The following is a 21936-nucleotide window of genomic DNA, read 5'->3' as shown; positions in this document are numbered from 1 at the left end:
AAGCGTACATGATAGAAAAATAATAGAGAAAGGACATACAATTCTTCAACCTCCTAATCTCTAAGAGTCTGACTCTGGTTTTTGTGATGACCATTAATAGTTTCAAGCCCCACCCTCCCTCTTACCCTCTTGCCATATCTGTGCAAGTTGATAAGAAAGTTATGGGTTTATAAAGATAATTTTTTTTAAAGCTAAGGGTTCCTTCCCTCAGCCCTAGTAGAAAGTCCAAACCATATAGGCCCTGCCCCAGCAAGAGAAACCTCACCCTATTGCTACTGACCTCCTCAACCCCACACTACACTTTCATATAGGAGAAACCATTGAGGCTCTCACAAGCTCTGAGCCAGTACTCTGCACCAGCCACCCATTGTGGGAAACCACAAAACATGTTTGTAATGTCGGCATCAGGTGTCTTGATGGTACACACGTACAGAGTTCTACACCAGTGGGACTTGGTCTACCGCAGAGCAACAGTGATGTATAGAGTGATGGGGCCAGGGAAGGGCCTGCGTTAGTCTATTTGAAGTCAGAACTAGACTTCATTCTCATTATCCCAATGTGGCTCCTTCTAGGTGGGATGGAAGGTCAGATTAAGTGTACTCCTGGCTATCATGTGCTGACATGTGGCATTACGTACGAGTAAGAAGAAACTATAATGTTGGGGCCATGAATTAATGATTTGGATTTTAAATATCTTTATTGTTTTTTTTTCTGATTACAAAAGTATTAAGTGGTTATTTAAAAATTTTCCACATGTACATAAATATGTAATATGGAAGGCAAATTTCCCCTATAATTCTGTCCCATGATAGCTATCTCTTTCACATTTTTAAAAGGCATATACCTACATATTTACATAAACAAAACATAGTACTACCAGTTTGAGTTTCTAAAAGCTTTTCTGACCTCAAAACCTGTGTGTGGTTTTTCAATGGACTGAAGGATGAATCTTGACCTATGCATTTAAAAAATAACATTCTGTAGATGTCTTAGGTTATTTTATAATACCAATGGACATTTATAGTCTTCCCTATTTTTTTTTTTTTTTTTTTTTGCTATTACAATGAGCATCCTACACATATCAAGGTATTTCAAATCAGTATGGAAAAGACAGCTTATACAAGAAATGGCTTTGGGGGACCATTGTTTCACACACTTTGAATGGAGCCAGTCAAGGGTCAAGATTGCCTACAGGGCAAGATGGGACTGACACCATTGCCTCTGTTGGAGGCTCAGATCTAATGAGAAGCCCATGAATGGGACTTAAGAGGAGGCATCTAAGCAAGTAAAGAAGGCTGAGGAGAAGCAGCTGGTACAACCAGTGGATTGCCATTCTCACCTGGAGGGAGGTTCTGTAGACACAAAGCTTAGTTCAAACACATTCTTCCATTCTGATGCCCTTGAGCATGTTGAGTTAGGATAACTTGGTGTTCAATCAAGGATGATCATCTTTCCTTTTCTGTTCTTATCTATTTCAACGCCATATTTGCTTTTCAAACTAGAACACTCAACTTCTGACACCCTGGGTTTGCCATCATCCAAATATCCTGATCTTTGTTTACAGCATATACATCATCAGCTTTTGTCCTGATCTTTATTCTAAAGAGTTATTTGCCCCCATCTCAAATCAGCTATGAAAATAGTGGTGGCATGTACAGGTATCAGAGAACTAATGCAGTCAACATGAAGACGCAGTATCTAAATATGATGGTCACTCAGAGCTGGGAAACTCCAGGATTCAAGGATGATCCTTTGGACATAAAAAGTTGGCAGCTTGGTGATCAAAAATGTGGTAGAAATTCACTTTCTATTTACCTCTCTCTTGAAATTTATTCTTGGAGGACAGAACAAAACTCCTTTCTGAAAGAGAGAAGAGGTCAATGAATTAGGTTATTCTGGAGACTTTCCTTTTGTAATTATTGAAGTTTTCACTTCCTAGTGAATATTTGTACCTCGACATCCTACTGGGTCTCAAACCCTAAGTGTCTAAAAGAAAAATGAGCTCCTTTTCCCAATCAGTTCTTCTTCTGGATTTGATAAAATCACTTCCCCCTATTACTCAAATCCAAGACCTGTTGGTCTTTTTTTTTTTCTCCGTCCCTTCCCCATCCACTTCTTTTCATTTGCATTTCTTTCTCTCTAGATAAAATCCTATGGTTTCATCCTAGCAATAATTTCTGAGTGTACTTGAGAGGCTTTGTGTAGGGATCACTAGGACCCTAGTGAATTGCTCAAGGGATGGAATAGTGTGCTGGGAAGTACAGAGAAGAGATTGACCATGGACAGAACAGCCCAGAAACACTTCACTGAGGGGTCCAGATGGAACAGTGTCTTGAGTAGCATTTAGTGAGTGGAGGACACTGGGAAGCTATGGCTGAGGCCTGTTTTCATCAATTTTCCTTTTAGCTAACCCTACCTAATACCACCAGGGAGAGCTACTTTTCTCTCCTGACTTCAAAACCCTTTGCTTGCACTTAAAGTTCTTCGCTATTAGCACCAATCTGCATTTTTAGCTTTATTGCACGCATCTTTTTTTCTACTAAGGTTTACCTCTTTCTCAATCATGCTATGGAATCTAATGGGAATTTCTTCACACTTCTGTTACTGACATCTCCCTCATCCTTCAAGGAATTACACCCATTACCTATCTGCCCCTTGTCCTTATCATACCTCCATCAGCTGTTGTAGGGTCTGTCCTTTGCAACGCACATTCCGCTTCCAGTGCTTTGCTTTTGTTCCTCTTCCTTTAATTTCAAATTCTCTTGGTGTGAACCAAACTCCCTCCTTATTCTCAATGCACTTCTCTGAGGGTCCTATAAAACAAAGACAGCCCATCCCACCATCTACTTCCATCCTCTGAATTCACCCTAAACTCCAACCTCCTGCTTGTGGTGTTCTATCTTTCTGGGTTCAGAGAGAATCCTTGGAGGCAGAACCAGTAGCAGGGAGTCTGGGTTTCTTCTCTCTCAGATTGCAGGAAGCCCTAAAACCTGTCTGAGTGGTGAGGTTGGGAGAGAATTGGCATTTTATGTGACACCTTCATGTGGCAGGGACATGGTGATCAGTGTCCCGGGGTCCATGGATGGATGACTCCTTTGGGAGAGTGTAGTGGCCAATAGGTATACCACAGCCAGGAAAAGTTTGAAAATTCCTTTTTAACAGATACTCTCCCCACCCCACCCCCTTTTTTTCCCTGCACCCTGGCTTGCAGGGCTCATTTCCTAAACAATCACATACCTGGGTATGTTCCTCCCCTCTAGGATTCCTTTGTTAGGGCAGGGCAGGGAACCTTTTTTATGCTAAGGACCACTTGGATTATTTATGACATCATTTGAGGGCCATACAAAATTATCAACTTAAAAATTAGCCTGCTATATTTGGTCAAACATTTAATTAACTCAGCCCTAATGCATTGGTAGGGCCTGACCAAATGATTTTTTCAGGCCTTACACGGCCCTTGGTTCTGGATGTTTCCCACCCTTGATCTAGAGGTTCCAAAGAACAGACTGTCAAGGAACTCACCATTTTTCATTTTCTCCTTATGTAAAATCCCCGTCTCCCCACCACAGGTCACAAAGAGTATAGGAGACTGAAAGTCCACAGCATCATCTTTGGGTTTTTCTGAAAGTGGACAAAGAGCACAGTTTGTTACTCAATCCTTATTCTATCTCTCTCATGAATCCTCCTTTCCATGAGCATAAGCAGCACACCTTCCTTTACTTGGTGCAGGCAGCATACTGAGTCATGGGGACCTTGTGTCCCCAGTACTTCAGAAATGACAACCCTGCCTCTAAGGGAGGGAAACAACTTTCTGAAGCGTTCCCCCAAATCTTGTGTCTGGCTCAGCTTTCCTCACAGATTTCAGCAAACAGGCCTTTAAGGGTGGAGCCCTGCCTGGAGCGCTCCAGGGTGGATTAGGTCACCATTAGTAACCATCAGGTCAGGGTGAGCCAATAGGAGGAGCCTGCTTTGAAAGTGAGGAATTGAAAACCAAAGAGAGTCCATGTAAACAGAAAGCACTGTGGAGGAAATGAAAAGAAAAGCCTCACAGAGAGAAGGAAGAGCAGAATGGAAAACAACAACAACAACAACAACAAAATAATTAGCCATGGGAAGACTAACTCCAGGAATTCTTACAGAACACAGGAAAAGGGCACTAGGTGAAAAATGATATGGAAAGACACTACCTGGACAAAGATCTGGGAGCTTTATGATCAGCACACACATTGTACAGCTTATTTTCACTACCATCCGTGAAACAGGGAAGGCAATGATGATCCCCATTTTACAGGTGGGGACACAGATTTAGATCTAGAGAGAATTCCTGGTGGTCACCACATTTCATGAGATGCAGCTGGTTTTGGGATCCAGACATACCATCTAGTCTAATGCTCTTCCCATGCCATCCAAAGGGCCTCAACAAGACTCCCTAATATACTAGTATAATTGATAACAGTACAGAGACACTGTTAGAAGGCAAGCCAAGGGTGGGAATGTTAAGGAGGCAGGAGAAGCTGATGCTGGTGGATAACGGTTTGTGTTTGCCTGGATTCTTGCTTACACTAGCATTTTCTAAAAAGACCAGGGATTTTTTTTTTTCTTGTAAAAAATGAAGAACTTGAAATTTGAACACCTAAGTTTTTAGCTCATGCAATTTTTTTTTCTGTTTTAATTAACTATAAAATGAGTTGAATCATACTTACTTGAGGGTTAGTAAACGATAAAATGTAGAACAAAGTGATTTGACATTTGTAAAGTGATGTACACACTTATATTGTTGTCAGGGCCTCTGTATAAGGTTGTGTGGGTTGTGAACGGAGCAAGGATTCCACCTGGGAGGGGCCTCTGATTTGCATCCAAGGCAGAATCCATCTGTACACTTCCTACAGCAATCTTCCAGCAGAGGGCAGAAAAGGCCGTGGCTTCAGGAATCAGCTCCAAGGGATGTGGGGAACATGATTGAGGAAGGAACACCCTTTTCTAGTTCACAGGGGCATCGTATGGGTAAATGAGGGCCCTGATGTTGTTGGTATTCATCCTTGATGAGGAAGAATGAATAAGGTTTTGATGACTTGACAGTTACTTAAGCATAAAAAGTGTGAGGCACAGGGGAGACAGCAAGACTGACCCACTTACTGACTTCATTTGACTTTCACACAGTGAACAGAACCTACACAGATGGTTAATGACAGTTGTAATAAGTACCAGAGAGAAAAAAATACAGGAAGCCCTACTCCTGCCTGCAGGGTGGAGAATGCTCTATTCAAGGTGAGGCCTGAGGATGTATAGCAAAGGGAGAGATGGGGATGAGGGAGCGTGTGTGTATGTGTGTGTTTGGGGGAGCGGGGCACACCAAGCAGGCCCTGAACAGGAAGAAAAAATAAAGCATTCAGTGTCAAAGGAATCTATGTGTTGAGAAATCAGGCTGGTGGCTACCGAGGAGTGTGGGTAGGGATTGGATTATGGGAGTGGATTGTGTTCTGTTTCTTGACTTGGTGCTGGGTACACATGGGCTCTTGTTTTGTGTTAATTCCTCAAGCTGTACAGGTATGGTGCATGCATTTGTCCATAAGCACATCCCACCAGTGCTACTAAGCATGTGGCCTGTGAAGAGACAGGATCTTGACCAGGATAGAAATCAGTGCACTGCTGCCTGCACTGGGTAGGTCTGGCCACAAAAAACAGCGTGTTCAATGTCACAGTAGGTTCACAAGTTCTGCAGACCTGCAACAAACAGGCCTGAAGATGGCACCAGTCTATAGATCCCACTTTGAATAGCACCTGCTATATACTTTAATAAGTTAATGGGACTAAAAAGACCAATGTTGCTTGTGCCAGAGAGGAAGGAGAGAGTGACAAGAAAGAATGCTGAAGAAGTAAGTTATAAAAGCAGAAGAAAAGTGAGTACAGGAAGAGGAGGAAAAGAGAAAGGAGGAGGAGGAGGGGAGGACAGTCAACCCAGGAGGCACAAGAGTTCAGAGGGACAGGAGCAAATCCAGAACCTGACCCATGGAGACCAGACCTGCACTCCTGACCAACTCAGGAAGAGAAAGTCAGTCCCAGCAGAAATGAGAACACCCTCGGCTTTGCTTAGCTTAGGGTTTTCACCAATTCCTAGAATGAAGAAAGTAGATGTTTATATTAAACTGGATTCATGTGTTTGATCATTTTCCCTTATCGTTTTTGGGTCTCTGTAGGTACTGTGGTTGCTGGGGCACAACGTGGATAGATTGGATGGCAGTGGGGCAGCACTCCTTACATCATTTGCTGGGAGTGTGTCACATGTGGCACCGAGTTGGAGTGGAGAAGAGACCTAGGAGGAGGACAAGGACAGTGGGAGGGGGTGCAGAGGAGGGGAGGGAGAAAGGAGCTTTCAGCTCCTAATGGCAAGTCTCTGCCTTGCTTACTTACCCTTATGGGAAATACTTTTCTGACAACTTATTCTTGAACTGGAACAGACATCCTTTTTTTTCTTTTCTAAAAAAAAAAAGTCAATTATAATTCACATGCTTTATATGTCAACTACATTGAAATAACATTTCTTGTCTTTATTCCAATTTGGAGAAAGACAGATATGAATTCTTATTAAAGGAAAATCATAGCATTGACCAAGTAAAAATAGCAAGCTCATGTTAATAAATAGGAAGGCTAAAATATTACAGAAGTCAAAATGTCAATTATTATATATAGTAATATGTATAATAATGTGTATGTATACATTTAATACAAATACTATGAGTTAATAAAGGATTAGCCTTTTACATATTATATAGGAAGAACGTTTTAAGGCAGAAGTACAGGGCATAAAGCAGTGATTCTCAACGCTGAGTGATTTTGACATCCAGGGGCTATATGGCATGTTGGGTTTTTTTTGTTTGTTTTTTTTTTGTCATGACTGGGAGGCAAGTGCTATTAACCTCTGATTGGTAGAGGCCAAGAATACCAAGTTGTAAAACTCTAGCATAAAACATACTGGAAAAGATAAACTGATTTGTCTAACACAAATTTAAAAAAGGTTTCTATAACCAAAAATTTCTTAAGTTAGAAGACAAAAACAAAACAAGAAAAATTGCAATAACAAAGCATTAATTTTGATTAAACAACAACAACAAAAAGAATATTCTTATACAAAAATGGCATATATAAACAGGTGATCCTTAAAAAAAAATTCTAATAAAAATTTTATTAAAAAATAGGTTCTGGTCATTTACGATTGTCCCAAACTTTGGTAGTTTATTTATAGGTGTAATCAAACGACAACCTGAGGGCCAAATTGGCTCAATGCCAGTTTTGTAAATAAAGTGTTATTAGAACACAGTCAGGTCCATTTGTTCATATATATTTATTTCTGGTGGCTTTTGTGCTACAATGACAGTGTTGAGTAGCTGCAAAGAGACAGTAAGACCAATAAAGCCAAAACTAGTCCCTTTTTATTATTGGTCCCTTTTTAGAAAAAGTTTGCTAAATGCTGGTTTAGAAAAACACAGGTTTACTTCTTCCTGGTGCTGTTTATTGATCACAAATTAGAATAGGTCCCGCTCCATTGACACTCATGGAGTCTGGGACAGAGATGCCTAACATTGCTGAGAATGACAGAGAATGAAACACAGGGGCTCTTATATCTTTGGTTTGGAACTTACCCTCTCACATCTGCCCACTTTTCTTTGTCATGTCAAGTCTCATGGCCATTCCTGAGTACGCAGAGCAGGGATATACACTGAGTGGCCAGATTATTATGATCTCTGAACGCATAATAATCTGGTCACTCAGGATGTGTGTGTGTGTGTGTGTGTGTGTGTGTGTATGCATAATGTATATATATGCTATATATATGTATATATATATATATATATATATATATATATATATATATATATTCATGCACCAGGCCTCTAATCCGCTAATATAAATATATAGAGGCCTGGTGCATGAATTCGTCCATGGGTGGGGGCCGGCCAGCCTGGCCAGGGGGAGGGGAAATGGGCATTTGGCCTGCCTGCTTTCTGGCTGAACTCCTGGTGGAGTGGACAATTTGCATATTAGCCTTTTATTATGTAGGATATACACTGAGTGGCCAGATACTATGCATTCAGAGATCAAAATAATCTGGCCACTCAGTGTATAATCTTCTGAAATATTGATGAGCAGTTATACAACCTGTAACAGCATGTTTAACGACATGCATGGTGCAAAGAAATTCAAAGGGAAACATTGGAGGAATATCATTTTATGCTTTTCAGTTGTCGAACACACAAGTCTCATTATTGTGAAGGTGTAGGAAAGAGGATGTCCAGATCTCATTAATGGGAGACTAAAGTAGCAATTATTTGCTTATCACTATATGCTCACTTTAAATATGTAGACTCATTGACCAATTGACTTCACTTTTAGAAATTCACCAGTAAAAAATACTACTGAGAATGTGTCCACTTTAGGGATTGGTGACAGTCTCCTCATTGGGTCACCTTGAATCAGAGAGTAGCCCCAGATTCAGTGGAACAGTGGTGACTCTACCAATAGAAATGTAAACAGTCGACACTGGGAAGTGGTCATGTGAGTCCACAGGGCACAGCTGAGGTCAACTGCACCCAGGGGACATACTTATTTCTTCCAACAACCACTCAGACCAACAGATATTTGCTGTCTTCATGCCCTTCTTGTCTACACTCTGTTCTTCTCATATTAACTTTTCATGTCCACCTAACACTGTGCCTGCTGCGTGAGAAACCCTCCCACCCCGAGCCTTCAAATGATAGATTCTGTCACCAGCCTTACCCTTAGGTCCAGATGTTTGGGCACATTCAGTCTTTGCTTTTTGGGCCCTTGTCATCATCCTTGGGTTTCTGGTTGAGTTGTTATTTTGAGTTGCCTGATCCACCATTTGAGGCTTCTGTTGGGTTCTGGGCACAGAGGAGGTGGTTCCTGGGCCAAATAGGGATTTGTGAGTAGTTTCCATTGGGGTCCCTAATGCAGCTCCTCTTTCCCGTTCGTGACCTTTCTTCTGATGCAACCTGTCTCCACACTGCCGGGAAATCCTGCATCCCTATGCTTCATTTCACCTTTCTGTTTTTCTATAAATACTCCTCTTCTTTCTCACAATACACCTTCTGATTCTGTATCCCCCTTCGACTCCTCTTTTTGCTTGTTAATTACACGTGCATCAGTGAGATTGTAAGCTCCATGTCTGTTTTGCTCTCAGATGATTTCTCAAGACCCAGGACACGTGCCTGGCACCCACCTCAACCCAATTTATCTTTGTTGAATGAATATACAAGGGCATTTAATATTTTTGAAATTACTAGAATTATAACTTTTCATCCTTATAAATCCCAGTGTCCTAGGGTTCTCTAGTTATTAAATCAATAAGTTTCAGGGGAGGGCAGATGCTGGCTAGAACTAAGTCATGGCTCAGTTGAAACCATTTTGGAGACATTACACATCATGAAGCACAAAATTTGCTGAGAACAAAGGGAATTTCTAAGTTCCAAAAATTTTCTTCATGTACCAAGAAGAAAGATTTGGAAGTCTGAATGTAAAATTTTCATACAAGTCACTGGTAACAAAAAACTCAGCATATGATAAAAAGTAAGTTTCCTCCAGCCTAAGCAGGCACTAGGGTTGGGATTTGGGAGAAAAGACAAGGGTTGGAGGAGGGCACAGAAGGAGGTCCGAGTCCCTTCATCCTCAAGATTGAGGGTGTTGGAAAGAAGCAGGAAAATGGGGTATATCTAAAGCAGGGAAGCTCATGTGATGCTGCATGTTTGGAAGTTGAGATAAGGTCCCTTTAGAGGGTATCCAGTACTCCATAAGGTAGGAAATCCAAGCGATTTCTCACCTACTAGCATATTTTGAGCTGTAGAAAAAGGAAAGGAGAAAGAAGAGGGAAAAGGGAAGAGGGAGAGAATGCAGAGGAGAAGGAGAACAGGGTGATGAAGACAGCAGAGAGAATAAAGGAGCCAGAAAAATGCAGTTTCATGAATTGTTACTTCCTGTAGGAAAATAACACAAGTTTCATGGTAGATGCATGATAAGTAGGTGGTTTGGTGCACTCAGTGACTATAAATCTAACTCCAGCGTGATGTAGGGAATCTGAATCCTTCCTGCACATTCAGATTTGTTTTATCTATTCTTCCTGGCTCTCAACTTGTACTAGACACATTTCCTAATCTCAAAATTGTCTGATGCCTCTTGCCCACCTCACCCCCATTCCTTTCCAATGGTAAGAAAAAAAAGCTTTTGGAAACGACAGAATGTCTGGATCCTTTTTTTGTGAGGAGAAGTGCTTTCACAGGGTGGCTTAAGGGACAGGGATGGAACTAGCCATGTTCCCGTGACACCAGGTGATCATGTGCCTGGAAAAGAGGCCATGCTTGTCCTTCAAGTGAGGGACCTCATGAATAGCAAGGAAGTGATGACTTCACTCTTCTTGCTTACTATTCGGGAGCCTTTTTTTCTGTCTTGTTTTTGCCCTTGAGCAGCTATATTTTTTTCTTCTATTTTCTAAAACAGAAAAAATATATCTCATGGCCACACAAATTGATCTACAAGAGCTAGATGTCAATACTTTATAAATCAATTTACTTCTGTCTTTCCATCACTTTGAGGAAGCAGAAAATCATGAGATCTATATAAAAAAAAAAGTACTCCATTTTAATTTCCATTTTACTTGGAAATTAAAAAACTTGAATAAAGAAGTAATAAAGATATACTAAATTGTTAACGTTTAAATAAGGTCTTTTTTTTCTTCAAATTTATAACTTGGTTTTTAAAGACTTGAAGAATATATATAGAGAGATTATTATAAGATTTAAATATAAAATATTTCTTAGCCAAAACTCAAGGCCAGAAATTATAAAGGTAAAAGATAGATTTGACCATTAAAAAATTTAAAAATGTCCACACTTCAGAAAACATCCCCACAATATTAAAACAAAAAATAAAAAATATAGAGGGTTAATATCCTTAATAAATAACACAAAAGATGAATAACACAAAAAATGGGGCAAGAACATAAATTTAAAATTATTAAAGTAGAAATACAAATAATACATTTATTTTAAAGTTATATTCAGACCACTAATAATATAAAAATGCATTGCTTGGTTTTAAGGATACCCCACACTTTAAAAAATTTATCCTATCTAAGTTGATGAAGATATAGTTAATGAGCACTCTTGTATTGTTAAAGAGAATGTAAGCAACTGCATTTTTGACAGAACAATTGGGTGACATATATGAAATTTAAGATAAAAAGATTGAAACCAAGTAATCTCACATTTAGAAATTTCAAGGAAATTATTGGAGAAGTGTGGAAAGATACAAATAGATGTGAATAGGGCATACATGGGGAGGGGTTTAGGATAGGAATGGGGGGATGAGGACAATTATGTGACACCATAATCAATAAAGAAATTAAAAAAAACCACATGTGAATATGACTTCTATTTTCATATAAAAATTGAAAATAGCCTAATTGTTCATCAATAGGTGATGACTTAAATTGTTAATCATACAATAATGTGCTATGCAGTTAAGAGAAAAGAAATAGGGAACACTAACATGAAGATATGTGCATGAAATTTGCAATAAAAATGTATTAATAAAATAGACTAATAGTATATATATGTATACACACACACACACACACACACACACACACACACACACACAGCATATGACAACTGGTAAGAGTGACGTGGAACCCACCCAGACAGAGAACATCCAGGTTCTACACTTACCCTTTTTCCTCGGAGATTTCCTCAGAGGCAGTCTGCTTCCATCATCCAGGGGATCTACAAAGCAATGACAAAGTTATTTTTAAATAAGCAGGCTTTACATTTGTTGACCACACTCATTTCAGATAATATTAAGATGACAAAGCTTTTTTTATTTTTTATTTTTTTATTTTTTTATTTTTTATTTTAAAAATACATTTTATTGATTTTGTACAGAGAGGAAGGGAGAGACATAGAGAGTTAGAAACATCGATGAGAGAGTCATCGATCAGCTGCCTCTTGCACACCCCCCACCGGGGATATGCCCGCAACCAAGGTACATGCCCTTGATCAGAATCGAACCCGGGACCTTTCAGTCCCCAAGCCGACGCTCTATCCACTGAGCCAAACCGGTTTCGGCAAGATGACAAAGCTTTGACAACGCTATTTCTGTTCCTTCCTTTCTGATGGGGAATCATGGCTCCAAGGCATGAGTCCTGTACACAGAGAATCATCTAAAACCCATTTGACCTTTTACAAGTCTCAGTATTCTCATCTGTAAAACTGAATAAACTACTCACACTTCTCCAAGGGCAGTTGTGAAAATAAATAGAATTTATCCATGAGAAAATTGGAAGTGAAAGAAAATAGAAGTCAGTGCAATGGAGGAAGCAGAAATTGGGTGACATATATGAAATTTATAATGGAGAAATTGTGAAAATGGTCATTTATTTCAAAGGTGGTCAAATTTAACACATTCTTTGGGGCAATGACTAGATATTTGTTGTTTGTGAGTCAATGTGGGATTTTTAAGTTGTGATTTGTAAGTTGTCATATAATGACCAAAATCACCAACAAACGGAAGGATGTTCAGCTTTTCTGCCTCAAAGAACAGTGATTACAAGGAGCATATACAGTAGCCATGGTGAGAATGAATTAACATGCACTCGTTCATGAGCGCATGCCAACATCATCATCAGTTGCCTGTGCTCAGTTATACTATTATGTTTGTGTCTATGATGAGATGTTCTCTTTCCAGTCATGGAGATTGAGACTTATAAGAAAAAACTTGATCTAAGGCTTGGGCACTTCCAATAAAATGCCAAGAATATGCTTAGTGCATGAATTCTCAGTAGTGGTGATACTGCCCAAAAATTGATTCCTGGGGGGGGGGGGGGGGGGAGGGGGAAATCTTACTCTTTTTTATGTATAAGGCATAAATAAATATATGCAGTCCCTAAATCAACATATATCTTGTGATATTAAAATGTCATGGGGGTGTGTGTTCTGGATTAGGTAAAAAACACATGCAAGTAGGCTCCCAAGGGCAGTGATAATGAAAAGAGGCCTGAGAAACTCTTGCTTAGAGTAAAACAGCTCTGAATCTGGGCTCCGGAGACTGCATTCTGAGACTCACAATCCCTCATCTGTACCTTGTGTGATTCTCGGTGGCGTGCTGGATGGGTCCTGGGGACTCTGCTTCATTCATATCTAAAGTGTCATCACTGACCTCTCTCAAAAAAAAAAAAAAAGTCATTCTGTTCAGATCTCAATAAACATGCCCTAGAAAAATCTCATGGGGAATCTCGCAGAGATCCAGGGAGGAACCTTGCACACCCTGCAGCTGAAGGCTGGAGGTTGCACAGAACCTCCGCGGTGCCCTCCTGTGTGTCCATCACCAGGTAGCTCCCACTCAGGGCAGCAGCACAGCCAATGAGAGAGCAGTCATCTGAACCCCTGGACCAGAGGCTCAAAGGGAGGTCATGAACCCCTGAGGAGTTCTGGAAACCCTTTTAGGAGATTTGTGAGGTCAAAGCTGTTTTCATAACAAGGTATCCTTTGTCTTTGTCACTATGGAGATTTTTCTACCCTTAGATGAAGAACTGCTGGTGCCTTAGGACAAATCAAAGCAGTGTCTCCAAACCATAGGAGTGGTTACTCCTCACTGTCACTCACCAGAAAAAAAGAAAAACAAACCAGTTTTAAGAATGTTCTTGATGAGGCAGTAAAAACTATTAATTTTATTACATTTCTATCTTTGAGTACACATCCTTTTAATAATAGTCTTTGTGCCCTAAGTCCCAGCTGGGGTCAGCTGTACCTTGTAATCACAGCTGTTTCTTTAACAAAAACTCCTCAGATGTAACCTGCATTTGTGCCTTCTCTGTTGTTCCTGTCATACCTCATGGTCTTTCCCTGCATTGCTCCCTCCTTCACATGTCCACCTAATTCTGTGCCTGCTGCACAAGAGACCCATACTGAGCCTTCAAATGACAGATTCTGTCACCAGTCTTACCCTCAGGTCCAGACGTCTGGGCACATTCAGTCCTTGCCTTTTGGGTCCTTATCACCACCTTTGAGTTCCTGGTTGAGTCATTCTTCCTGTGAGTCTCCTGATTCACCATTTGGAGCTTCTCTTGGATTCTGTGCCCAGGTGAGGTCAGTCCTGGGCCGAATAAGGATTTGTGAGTAGTTTCCATTGGGATCTCCTCTTAGTGACCTTCCTTCTCATGCCTTTAGCCCCCAAATGTTGAGATCTCTGTACCCCTGTGCCTCACTTTTCTCCTGCTACTTTTCTGTAATTATATATTTTTTATTGTGTGTGCCTTAATTCCCTTCCCTAATGTATACTTTTAGTAGGATTATGTGTGTTCTTTTTTTCTCAGAATGTGGTATCTCTTTTCAGGTGTTATTAGTATTTTTAATCAAGATGATTAATTAAATGTAAAGTAAATAATATAGGAACAAAGCCAAATCTGGAAGGGCCTGGCATCTTCTTAGCAGAGGACAGTGTCAGGAGGGAAGTTCCTCAAACAGAACAGCTTAACACAAGCCCCGGAAGCTCCCCATTTCTAACAAAGCCACTCTGACTGGGGAGTGTGTGCCGTTGCATAGTCACATAGATGTTCCTGCCCTCAGTTCCATAAACCTTTAGTGCACTATGAGAGTGGATGCTTCAGTATTGGCATGCTGGCCAGAGGGCATGCAAACCATCCATGCCTGCTCTAAACTAGGGATAACAAGAAAGAGAATTATGTGGTTTTATTTCTCTGCCATGAGATTGCCCTCCAATAACTCTTAGTTTATATCAAGATCACATGCGGGTAGTGGTACCTGTGACTTTGCATAGCATAATAATAGATCACAAACCATCTTTTGTCATTCTTCAAATTATGGGATATAGAAAATATGGTTTCTTTCATTCCCCCCCCCCCCATTCAGGTAATAATTAATGTTGATTTCTGTGCCTGGAGATTACCATCTAGCTTAGAAGAGACACATTAGTAGTAATTACAACGAAGAATGTGGAATCTTCCCAAAGGGCCAGTGCTGAGTGCTATGGGAACATGCAATGTGACCACCTTATCTAATTTAGCATCAGAGAACACCTTGAAGTAGTCATTGAAGCCAATACCAGTGATGAACAGGAGATAGCCAAACATTAATGGGAAGTAGTGTAGGGTCAGAATGTATTATTCAAAGAGAGGAGCATATACCAAGGATCAAAGAGGAGAGAAATAAAACAGGAGGAATAAAGTTCAGAGTGTCAGCTGGAGTTTTGAGTGAGAAAAGATGGAATTAAAGAGGAAGAGAAGGGTTGGATTGGAAAGAGCATTGTCAATCACACTAAGAAGTATGAATATTATTCTAAAAGCACTAGGAGGTCATGGATAAGTTGTAAGCATGGGAATGAAACCATCAGATTTTAGTGTAGCAAAGAGAGGACAGAACCAATAGAACTTGTCAATATATTAAGGTAGATAATCGGGTAGTCAAGGATGGCTTACTTTTTGACTTGTCAACAGGGTAACTAATTTCAAGTTAAATAAACTCCAAATTCCTCCCAACAGCCTGTGAGGGCCACATGATCTGGCCCCTCTCTACCCTCACCTTGTACCACCTTCTCCTTTCTTCATCATAGCCCAGGTCAAAAGGGATGATACCAGAACTTGGAGACACCTCTAAGTAAAAGACAAGGATACCTAGGGTTTCTATGGCTCTTGGAAAGACACATTTAAATTCCAAAAAATTAGGGTACAGACCCAGGATGCTTTCCTAGTCCTGTATAAAAACAGCAAACCCACCATTCTCCATTCCTTGTCTATGGAATGTAATCTACCACTCACATAGAAAGATTCCATCAACTCTTTTTGCTGCCTGTGGGTATGCATGTGAGGGATATACGCTGCAATGTTAGTTTATTGAGCTGCTGATTGTGATTATCAATAAAAATTATTTTCCCTGACCCAGGTGACTTGTGTTTCTGTAGTAGTCGTATATCTAAGGAATATGACTATGCAAATGGGGTTACAAGTCATCCGGTCACAGTTCTTGGCAAATCACATATTGGGCACAACTGCATGGATGGTTAGCACAGATCTTGAAATGGACAGGTGAAAAACTGAATTATAAAATCTCCCTCCAAATATTATATATTGTATCCTTTTTCAGCAACAGGAACCACCATTCACCCAGACATTCAAGCCAGAAATTGAGATCACTGTCTTTTTCATCTTGTTTCCAGTTTATCACATCTTGTCAACTCGACCTCCAAACTGACTTTGAATTGGTCCTCTTCTCTCCATCTTCACTGCTTGATCTGAATCCAGGTTACTATCAAATCTCATGACATCTGCTCTCCAAATGGTTTCCCTATTTCTATTCTTTTCTATTTCCAAATCATTCTTTACACAGCACCCAAATCAGTCTTGTCTAGTTTAAAATTGGATAGTGTCATTCACTGATTAGATCTGTCAATGGCTCCACATTACATTTAAAATACAATTCACCTTCCCACACCTTGACCTACAAGCATGAGCTGCCTCCAGCCTCCAGCCTCCTCTCCTACTGTCATCTTACCTCTGAGAAGTCTTTTTTTCTGTTGTCTCTTTTTAGGACCTGACCACATACTTCTTTTTCTTTTCTTTCCTAAAAAGACAGAATACATATAATCTTTTATAGCTACACACATAGATCTCCCAATTGTCTTATGCCAACAATTCTCAACTTTTATGTCTGGCTTTCAAATGACAATGGCTAGGCAGTCATTGGTGACCTTAGGTAATACTGCTTCATGGAGTAATGGCAGAGAAGAAATTCTAAAGTGGCAGAGGCAGGAGAGACATGAAGAAAAAGAAGAGAATAATTCCAGGTAATGCATTTCTAGAAGCTATGCTGTGAACTGGAGGGAAGGGATATGGAGGCAAGTGAAGAGAGATGGGGATCAAGATAAATTTGCTTTATGAGCTGGGATAGGTATGGGCATTGGTTAGGATGCAGATCCTATGAGAGGTTGATGCTGAATTCTACAGTCAGGTGAGGTGGAAGGATTGCCTTGGAGAGAAGGAGGGAACCAGAAAGAAGGAAATTTCCACCTGATGGGTTTCTATGAATTAGGAGGAAAATTAATCTCTTGAGAAAAAAAAAAAGGAAGCATAAAGAGGGGCAGAACTTTGGGGGGAAAATGAGCTCAAAGTTTCAAAAAGGATCATCACAGGAAGTGGGATTGTCATTTAAAGGAGGTGCGACTAACCCTTTATGAAGTTGTGGCTATAGGAGAACTTGGTGATTGCAGAACAGGCAATTTCAAAGGATGCATATTATAATGGCTCTAAATGCCTTCCACTTTTCCTATCATTTAATGAAGGCCTCAAAGGTAGAGGCAGTGAGAGGGAATTGCAGAAACAAATAGTACTGAGCGTCATGACTACAATCACAGAGAGAATGCCCATGACAAGATCCAATCAGAAAAACAGGATGCAGCTTCGCATTCCCCCTCCTGATGCCTATAAGAGGAGAACAATCCTTACCTTTCTTGAGGAGAGGTGTGCTGGCTGCCTCCTGGGGCTCTGCTGGATCATTTGGTTCAGGAGAATCATTTCTTATCACTGATAAGGGAAACAGAATTCATTTCAGAGGTCAGATGGGCTAAAGAGAAAATACTGAAGGAGCTCGATGTGAGAACAGGAGGATGGAGGACATGTGTGGCCTAGGGCTGGGGACCCACCAGTACAGGGTTTCCTACCTCTGCCCTGAGTCAATCAAACTTGTGGTTATTGTGACTTACATGACTACCCCAGAACCAGGGAACAATTGCCCGTAGAGGAGGGTTCAGTTTGGCCCATTGGATGGACTACCCCTACTCAGTGGAAGATGAATACGGGGACTCTCACTCAGGGAATGAGGCTGAGAGCAGTGGAAGTGGTGACCTTGAATTCTGTTAGCCACAGTGAAAGTGAATGTCTGCCATATAAAAAGATATATGTTATTGCTTAGATGTCTATGAATGGATATTTTTAACCTGTTCTACCTGATTATTTCACCCTGAGAAGGCTAAGTGCCTTATATATATATCAGCTGAAGAAAGCAGGAGCCAGGGGGTATTCGCTAGCACTTGTTAACAGCAAATAAATACAACAGTTCTTAGTTTCTGCTGCACTAAGAAAGACAGAAGGGCTCAAAGATAGAAAGCCATCACAGAGACCCATCTCAAGAAAGCTATCACCTTTTTGTCTTCACATCCATATCAAATTCTGGCCTATTTAGGAACAGATAACTAGGACAGGTGGCAAGCATAGACCCTTTAAACAATTTGTTGCATTTAAAACTATTTAAATAATATCAATTTTAAAAAACCTAAACATGCAGGGATTTTGAGGGCTAAGTGAATGTTTCCCACAGTTAGGGTGGGGACTGGGCAGGAGGGCCATCCATGTCTGGGGCTCTGATTCAGTGTTAGGGCCACACAGTGGTTTTGCTTGCTTTGCATTTTGATGGAGCAGTTTTGAGCCTTGTCTTATTTAAGTGGCCTCAGAGGGTGAGTCAAACAGTCTTGCCTGGCTTCATGCTTTTCTTTGTGTTCCCATCACAACCCCTCTGGAAGGTGAATCTTCTCCCTTTCCAGACCCCTTAGTGGTGTTTGAGTCTAGGTCCAGTGGGTATTAGGAGGGCTCCCATCCCTTGTCATTGGTGTCCCCTTCCCAGTTCACCTTGCCTTCCCCAGGGACTCTATCTCCCTCTAGGAGCTCAGGTCTCCTGTCTGTCCAAGCCTCCAAGGGCTGGGTGAGAAGCCAGGAGCTGCACCATGTTGGTGGTCAGGATCAGTCTCTAGAAGGTTCAAGTGGATTCTCCTCTTTGCAGACATAAAAACTAAGGTGAACTTAAGTTGCTTAAATCAAAATTACCTAGCTCGTGGGCTGAGGGAGCCTGGGGCATCTCTTGAATCTTTTCTTTATCTTTTGCTTGAGGGATCGGGTGGTCACTGGACACTGAGCAGAAGAAGAAAAGGAATTTCAGATGCCAGGACCAGCAAGCAGGGATCAGAGAAGGAGGAAAGAGAACAATCTATTCTATCAGGAGAAAACGATGGGGCCCAGACTGAATACCAAGGCCTGGTGAGGGTGAGGCAGAATGGGAGAGTGAGCCTTCATTTGCTTTCAATGGCTACTTACTAATTTAATTATGGTACCAATTTTTTTTCTTTGAAAAATCTAGAATATGGAATCTTACATTGTTATTCACTCTATGATGATGTTAACCTTAATCATATATCTATATCTTTATCTATGTCTATTACCATATATATTAGATGTGTGGAGGAAACATTATTTGGACCAAACAGGACCCCTAATTCTCATAATTAATGACACCATTTCTGGCAGCACCTAAAATATACCATGGTATATTTAACAAACTCCAACTCCTTTATAATGACGCTTTGAGGTTAATAAGCGACACAGTCTCAGAAACTAAGTCAGGTCCAGCAGACCTTTAAACATGTTGTTTTCTTTTCTAATAATTTTAATACCATTGCCCTTAGAATTCAAACCACATGAAAATGAATAGGGTTGAAACAGAAAGGCCTGTAATCAATCAGAAGGTGGGCAATCAGGTGAGGATGGTGGTGTGAGTGTGCTCAAGTTAGTTGTCAATCAGAACAGTGTTTGAGTGTTGGACATCACATAGCCGACTGGCTGTGGCAGCGACCCTGACAAGTGGTCCTGTGCCAAGTCGGAGCATTGGTTCCCTTTTGTCTTTTTGTTTGTCTCCGGGTTCTTACCACCAGCCTCCTGGTTGGCAGGTGTGTATCCTCCCTTCATAGCTACCTTGAGCTAAACTAAGCCAGCCTCAAGTATATTACCTTGCACAGTTGCAGGGGGAGTGCTGGGCATCTGTTGTGAGTCTTCTTTATCATTTTTGTGGGATGTTAAGTTGACCACTGAAGAGAGGAAGGAAAATCATTGCAGGGTGTGGGGAGGAGAGTGAAGGGTAAAAATGCCTGAGCAGATGGAGCACCAAGGTCCAAGGGCAGAGGGTTGGGCTGTTCCAGGGATGGAAGCAGGGCTCTGGGCCCCCCACCCAAGCCCCTCACAGTGTATATAATCCGTCTTAGAAAAGGCTGTTTATGGAGGTGGGTGTATGGAAGGGGCAGATTAACCCAAAGGTGGGACCTTGGGTTGTAGACATGGCCACAGGCACCCAGGCTGGCAATGTCCAGGTGTTGGACTGAGTCTGTTTCTCACCTGGAGTGGTCCTTCCTTCCTGGATGACTCTTGGGAGAGCGTTGGCAGGGCCAGCAGTGCTGGGTGGCTTGTCCAGGACATTATTGCTGGGCTGTGGGATTGCTCTGGGCTGACTGACTCTGGGCACAGAGGTCGGGCATCTCATTGGGGGGCGCTGGGCTGCAGGCAGTGGCAGCAGGTTCTGACGGGGGTTTCTACCTGTTGAGTTGGCTGGGGCTTCAAAGACAGTTCTTCTCCATCCTCCACAGGAAGCGACAACTGGAATTGATAAAGGAGCACACATCAGCACCCTAGAGACTCAGAATTATGTGGGAAAGAGATTTCTTTACACACATGACTTCCAATAGGTTGGGGGGGGGAGGGCATAGAGGTATTCATTCTCCTCCCAGGTGTAGAGAATTGATTTATCGTCCTCGCTATGGCTAATGGTGGGCTTCTCTTATGATTCTTCTCCATAATTTATTTCAGAAGTAAAGTTGTTTCAAACAGTAAACAGAAAAAGGCAAGTAAGGTGGGATTTTGGAGAGGGACCCAGAAAAAAAATCACAGAGTAATAGATCAAGAAGGAAGTTTGAGCTCAGCTAGGTCAGAGGGGCACGTTGGTGTGTGGTCCCTCTGACTATCAGACTTGCTTGGCATGGCCTTTGAGAACAATATTTCTCCTAGAAATGCCCCAGTGCTGCCAGGAGTATGGGCCCACATGCCTGCCTGAAGATGACTTTTCTCTTTTGAGGCCCCTTAAGCCCAAGGATTCATTTCTTCTTTTGGGAAGGAGCCTGTGGATGGAAAAGTGTTGGAGAGCAGATGAAGAGCTGTCAACAATAGTGCTCTGCTGCTCTCTCCCCTGCCATTCTTAGATAAGTGAACCTCCTGTTTCTCCTCAAACCTGAAATAGTTTTACCATCTGCTCCTCTTACTCCCTCCCCGCCCCCCGATCTCTATCACTGTTCTTTTTTCTACTCCTTTATTTATTCAGTTCTTTCTCCCTCTAAGTATGCTTCATGCTCTATGTCTTTCTCATATCCTCTTTCTGCCTCTGTGTCCACACTTCCCCTCCCTTTTCTCTCTCCTCCAGTATCATACTCTGCCTCCAAGCTATCCGCTTTAGTAGAGTGATTAACATTCCAGGCCCAGGTATTAGGAGATCCAGGTAGGAATTCTGGCTCTGCTCATAACAGACAAATAACTTTGGAAAAGTCACTATTACTTTGAGCTTTAATTTCCTTCTGTGTTATATGGGGATAATTGTGACTCCACAGGATTGTTTTAAATATGATATGAGACAATCATATGAAGTGCCTGGGATATTGCCTGGCACTTACTAAGCACTCAAAAAGAAAATAATACCACCACCAAAAGATATAGTTCTTACTATCTCTCCTTACCCATTACTCTTCCTCTCCTTGTCCTTCCATCAGAAAGGGTCTCTGGAACTTTGCATTTCCTCATATTATGCATTTCTTAGAGACTGTCCAGTATACTAATCTGTACCATTTTCCCAAATTCTTAAAACAGGTCCGACAGAAACATATGTGCCCTCCAGAAAGTCATCTTAGAGAACCAGGGCTAGAGGCTACACTTGCTGCCACATCTGAGAAAGAGCACGGCCCACACCTTTCCAAAGAGAAAGTGGGCAATTAAAGTGCCTCTTCCAACAACCCGAATTTTCTATAGCAACCCCCCTCATGCTTCTATAGCCC

The 21936-nt window shown here is 41.3% G+C and overlaps 1 protein-coding gene across 1 annotated transcript in view; it reads right to left on the bottom strand.

The window, feature by feature from the left end:
- The window catches only part of SP110 (SP110 nuclear body protein), a 33378-nt gene that overhangs the window by 6200 nt on the left and 5242 nt on the right, over window positions 1-21936 (bottom strand). Inside the window, 12 exon segments of the mRNA XM_084891814.1 lie at window positions 1816-1860; window positions 2671-2813; window positions 3523-3621; window positions 6412-6477; window positions 8776-8922; window positions 11739-11792; window positions 14011-14160; window positions 16575-16643; window positions 17525-17602; window positions 18899-18982; window positions 19855-19932; window positions 20237-20494. Of these exon segments, the coding sequence (XP_084747940.1) occupies window positions 1816-1860; window positions 2671-2813; window positions 3523-3621; window positions 6412-6477; window positions 8776-8922; window positions 11739-11792; window positions 14011-14160; window positions 16575-16643; window positions 17525-17602; window positions 18899-18982; window positions 19855-19932; window positions 20237-20494 (1271 nt within the window).

The sequence above is a fragment of the Pipistrellus hanaki genome (genome assembly GCF_964339955.1).
Source record: "Pipistrellus hanaki genome assembly, chromosome: 8".
Classification (NCBI taxonomy): domain Eukaryota; kingdom Metazoa; phylum Chordata; class Mammalia; order Chiroptera; family Vespertilionidae; genus Pipistrellus; species Pipistrellus hanaki.
The sequence above is the reverse complement of the archived record's forward strand: the minus strand, read 5'-3'. Positions and strand labels throughout refer to the sequence as shown.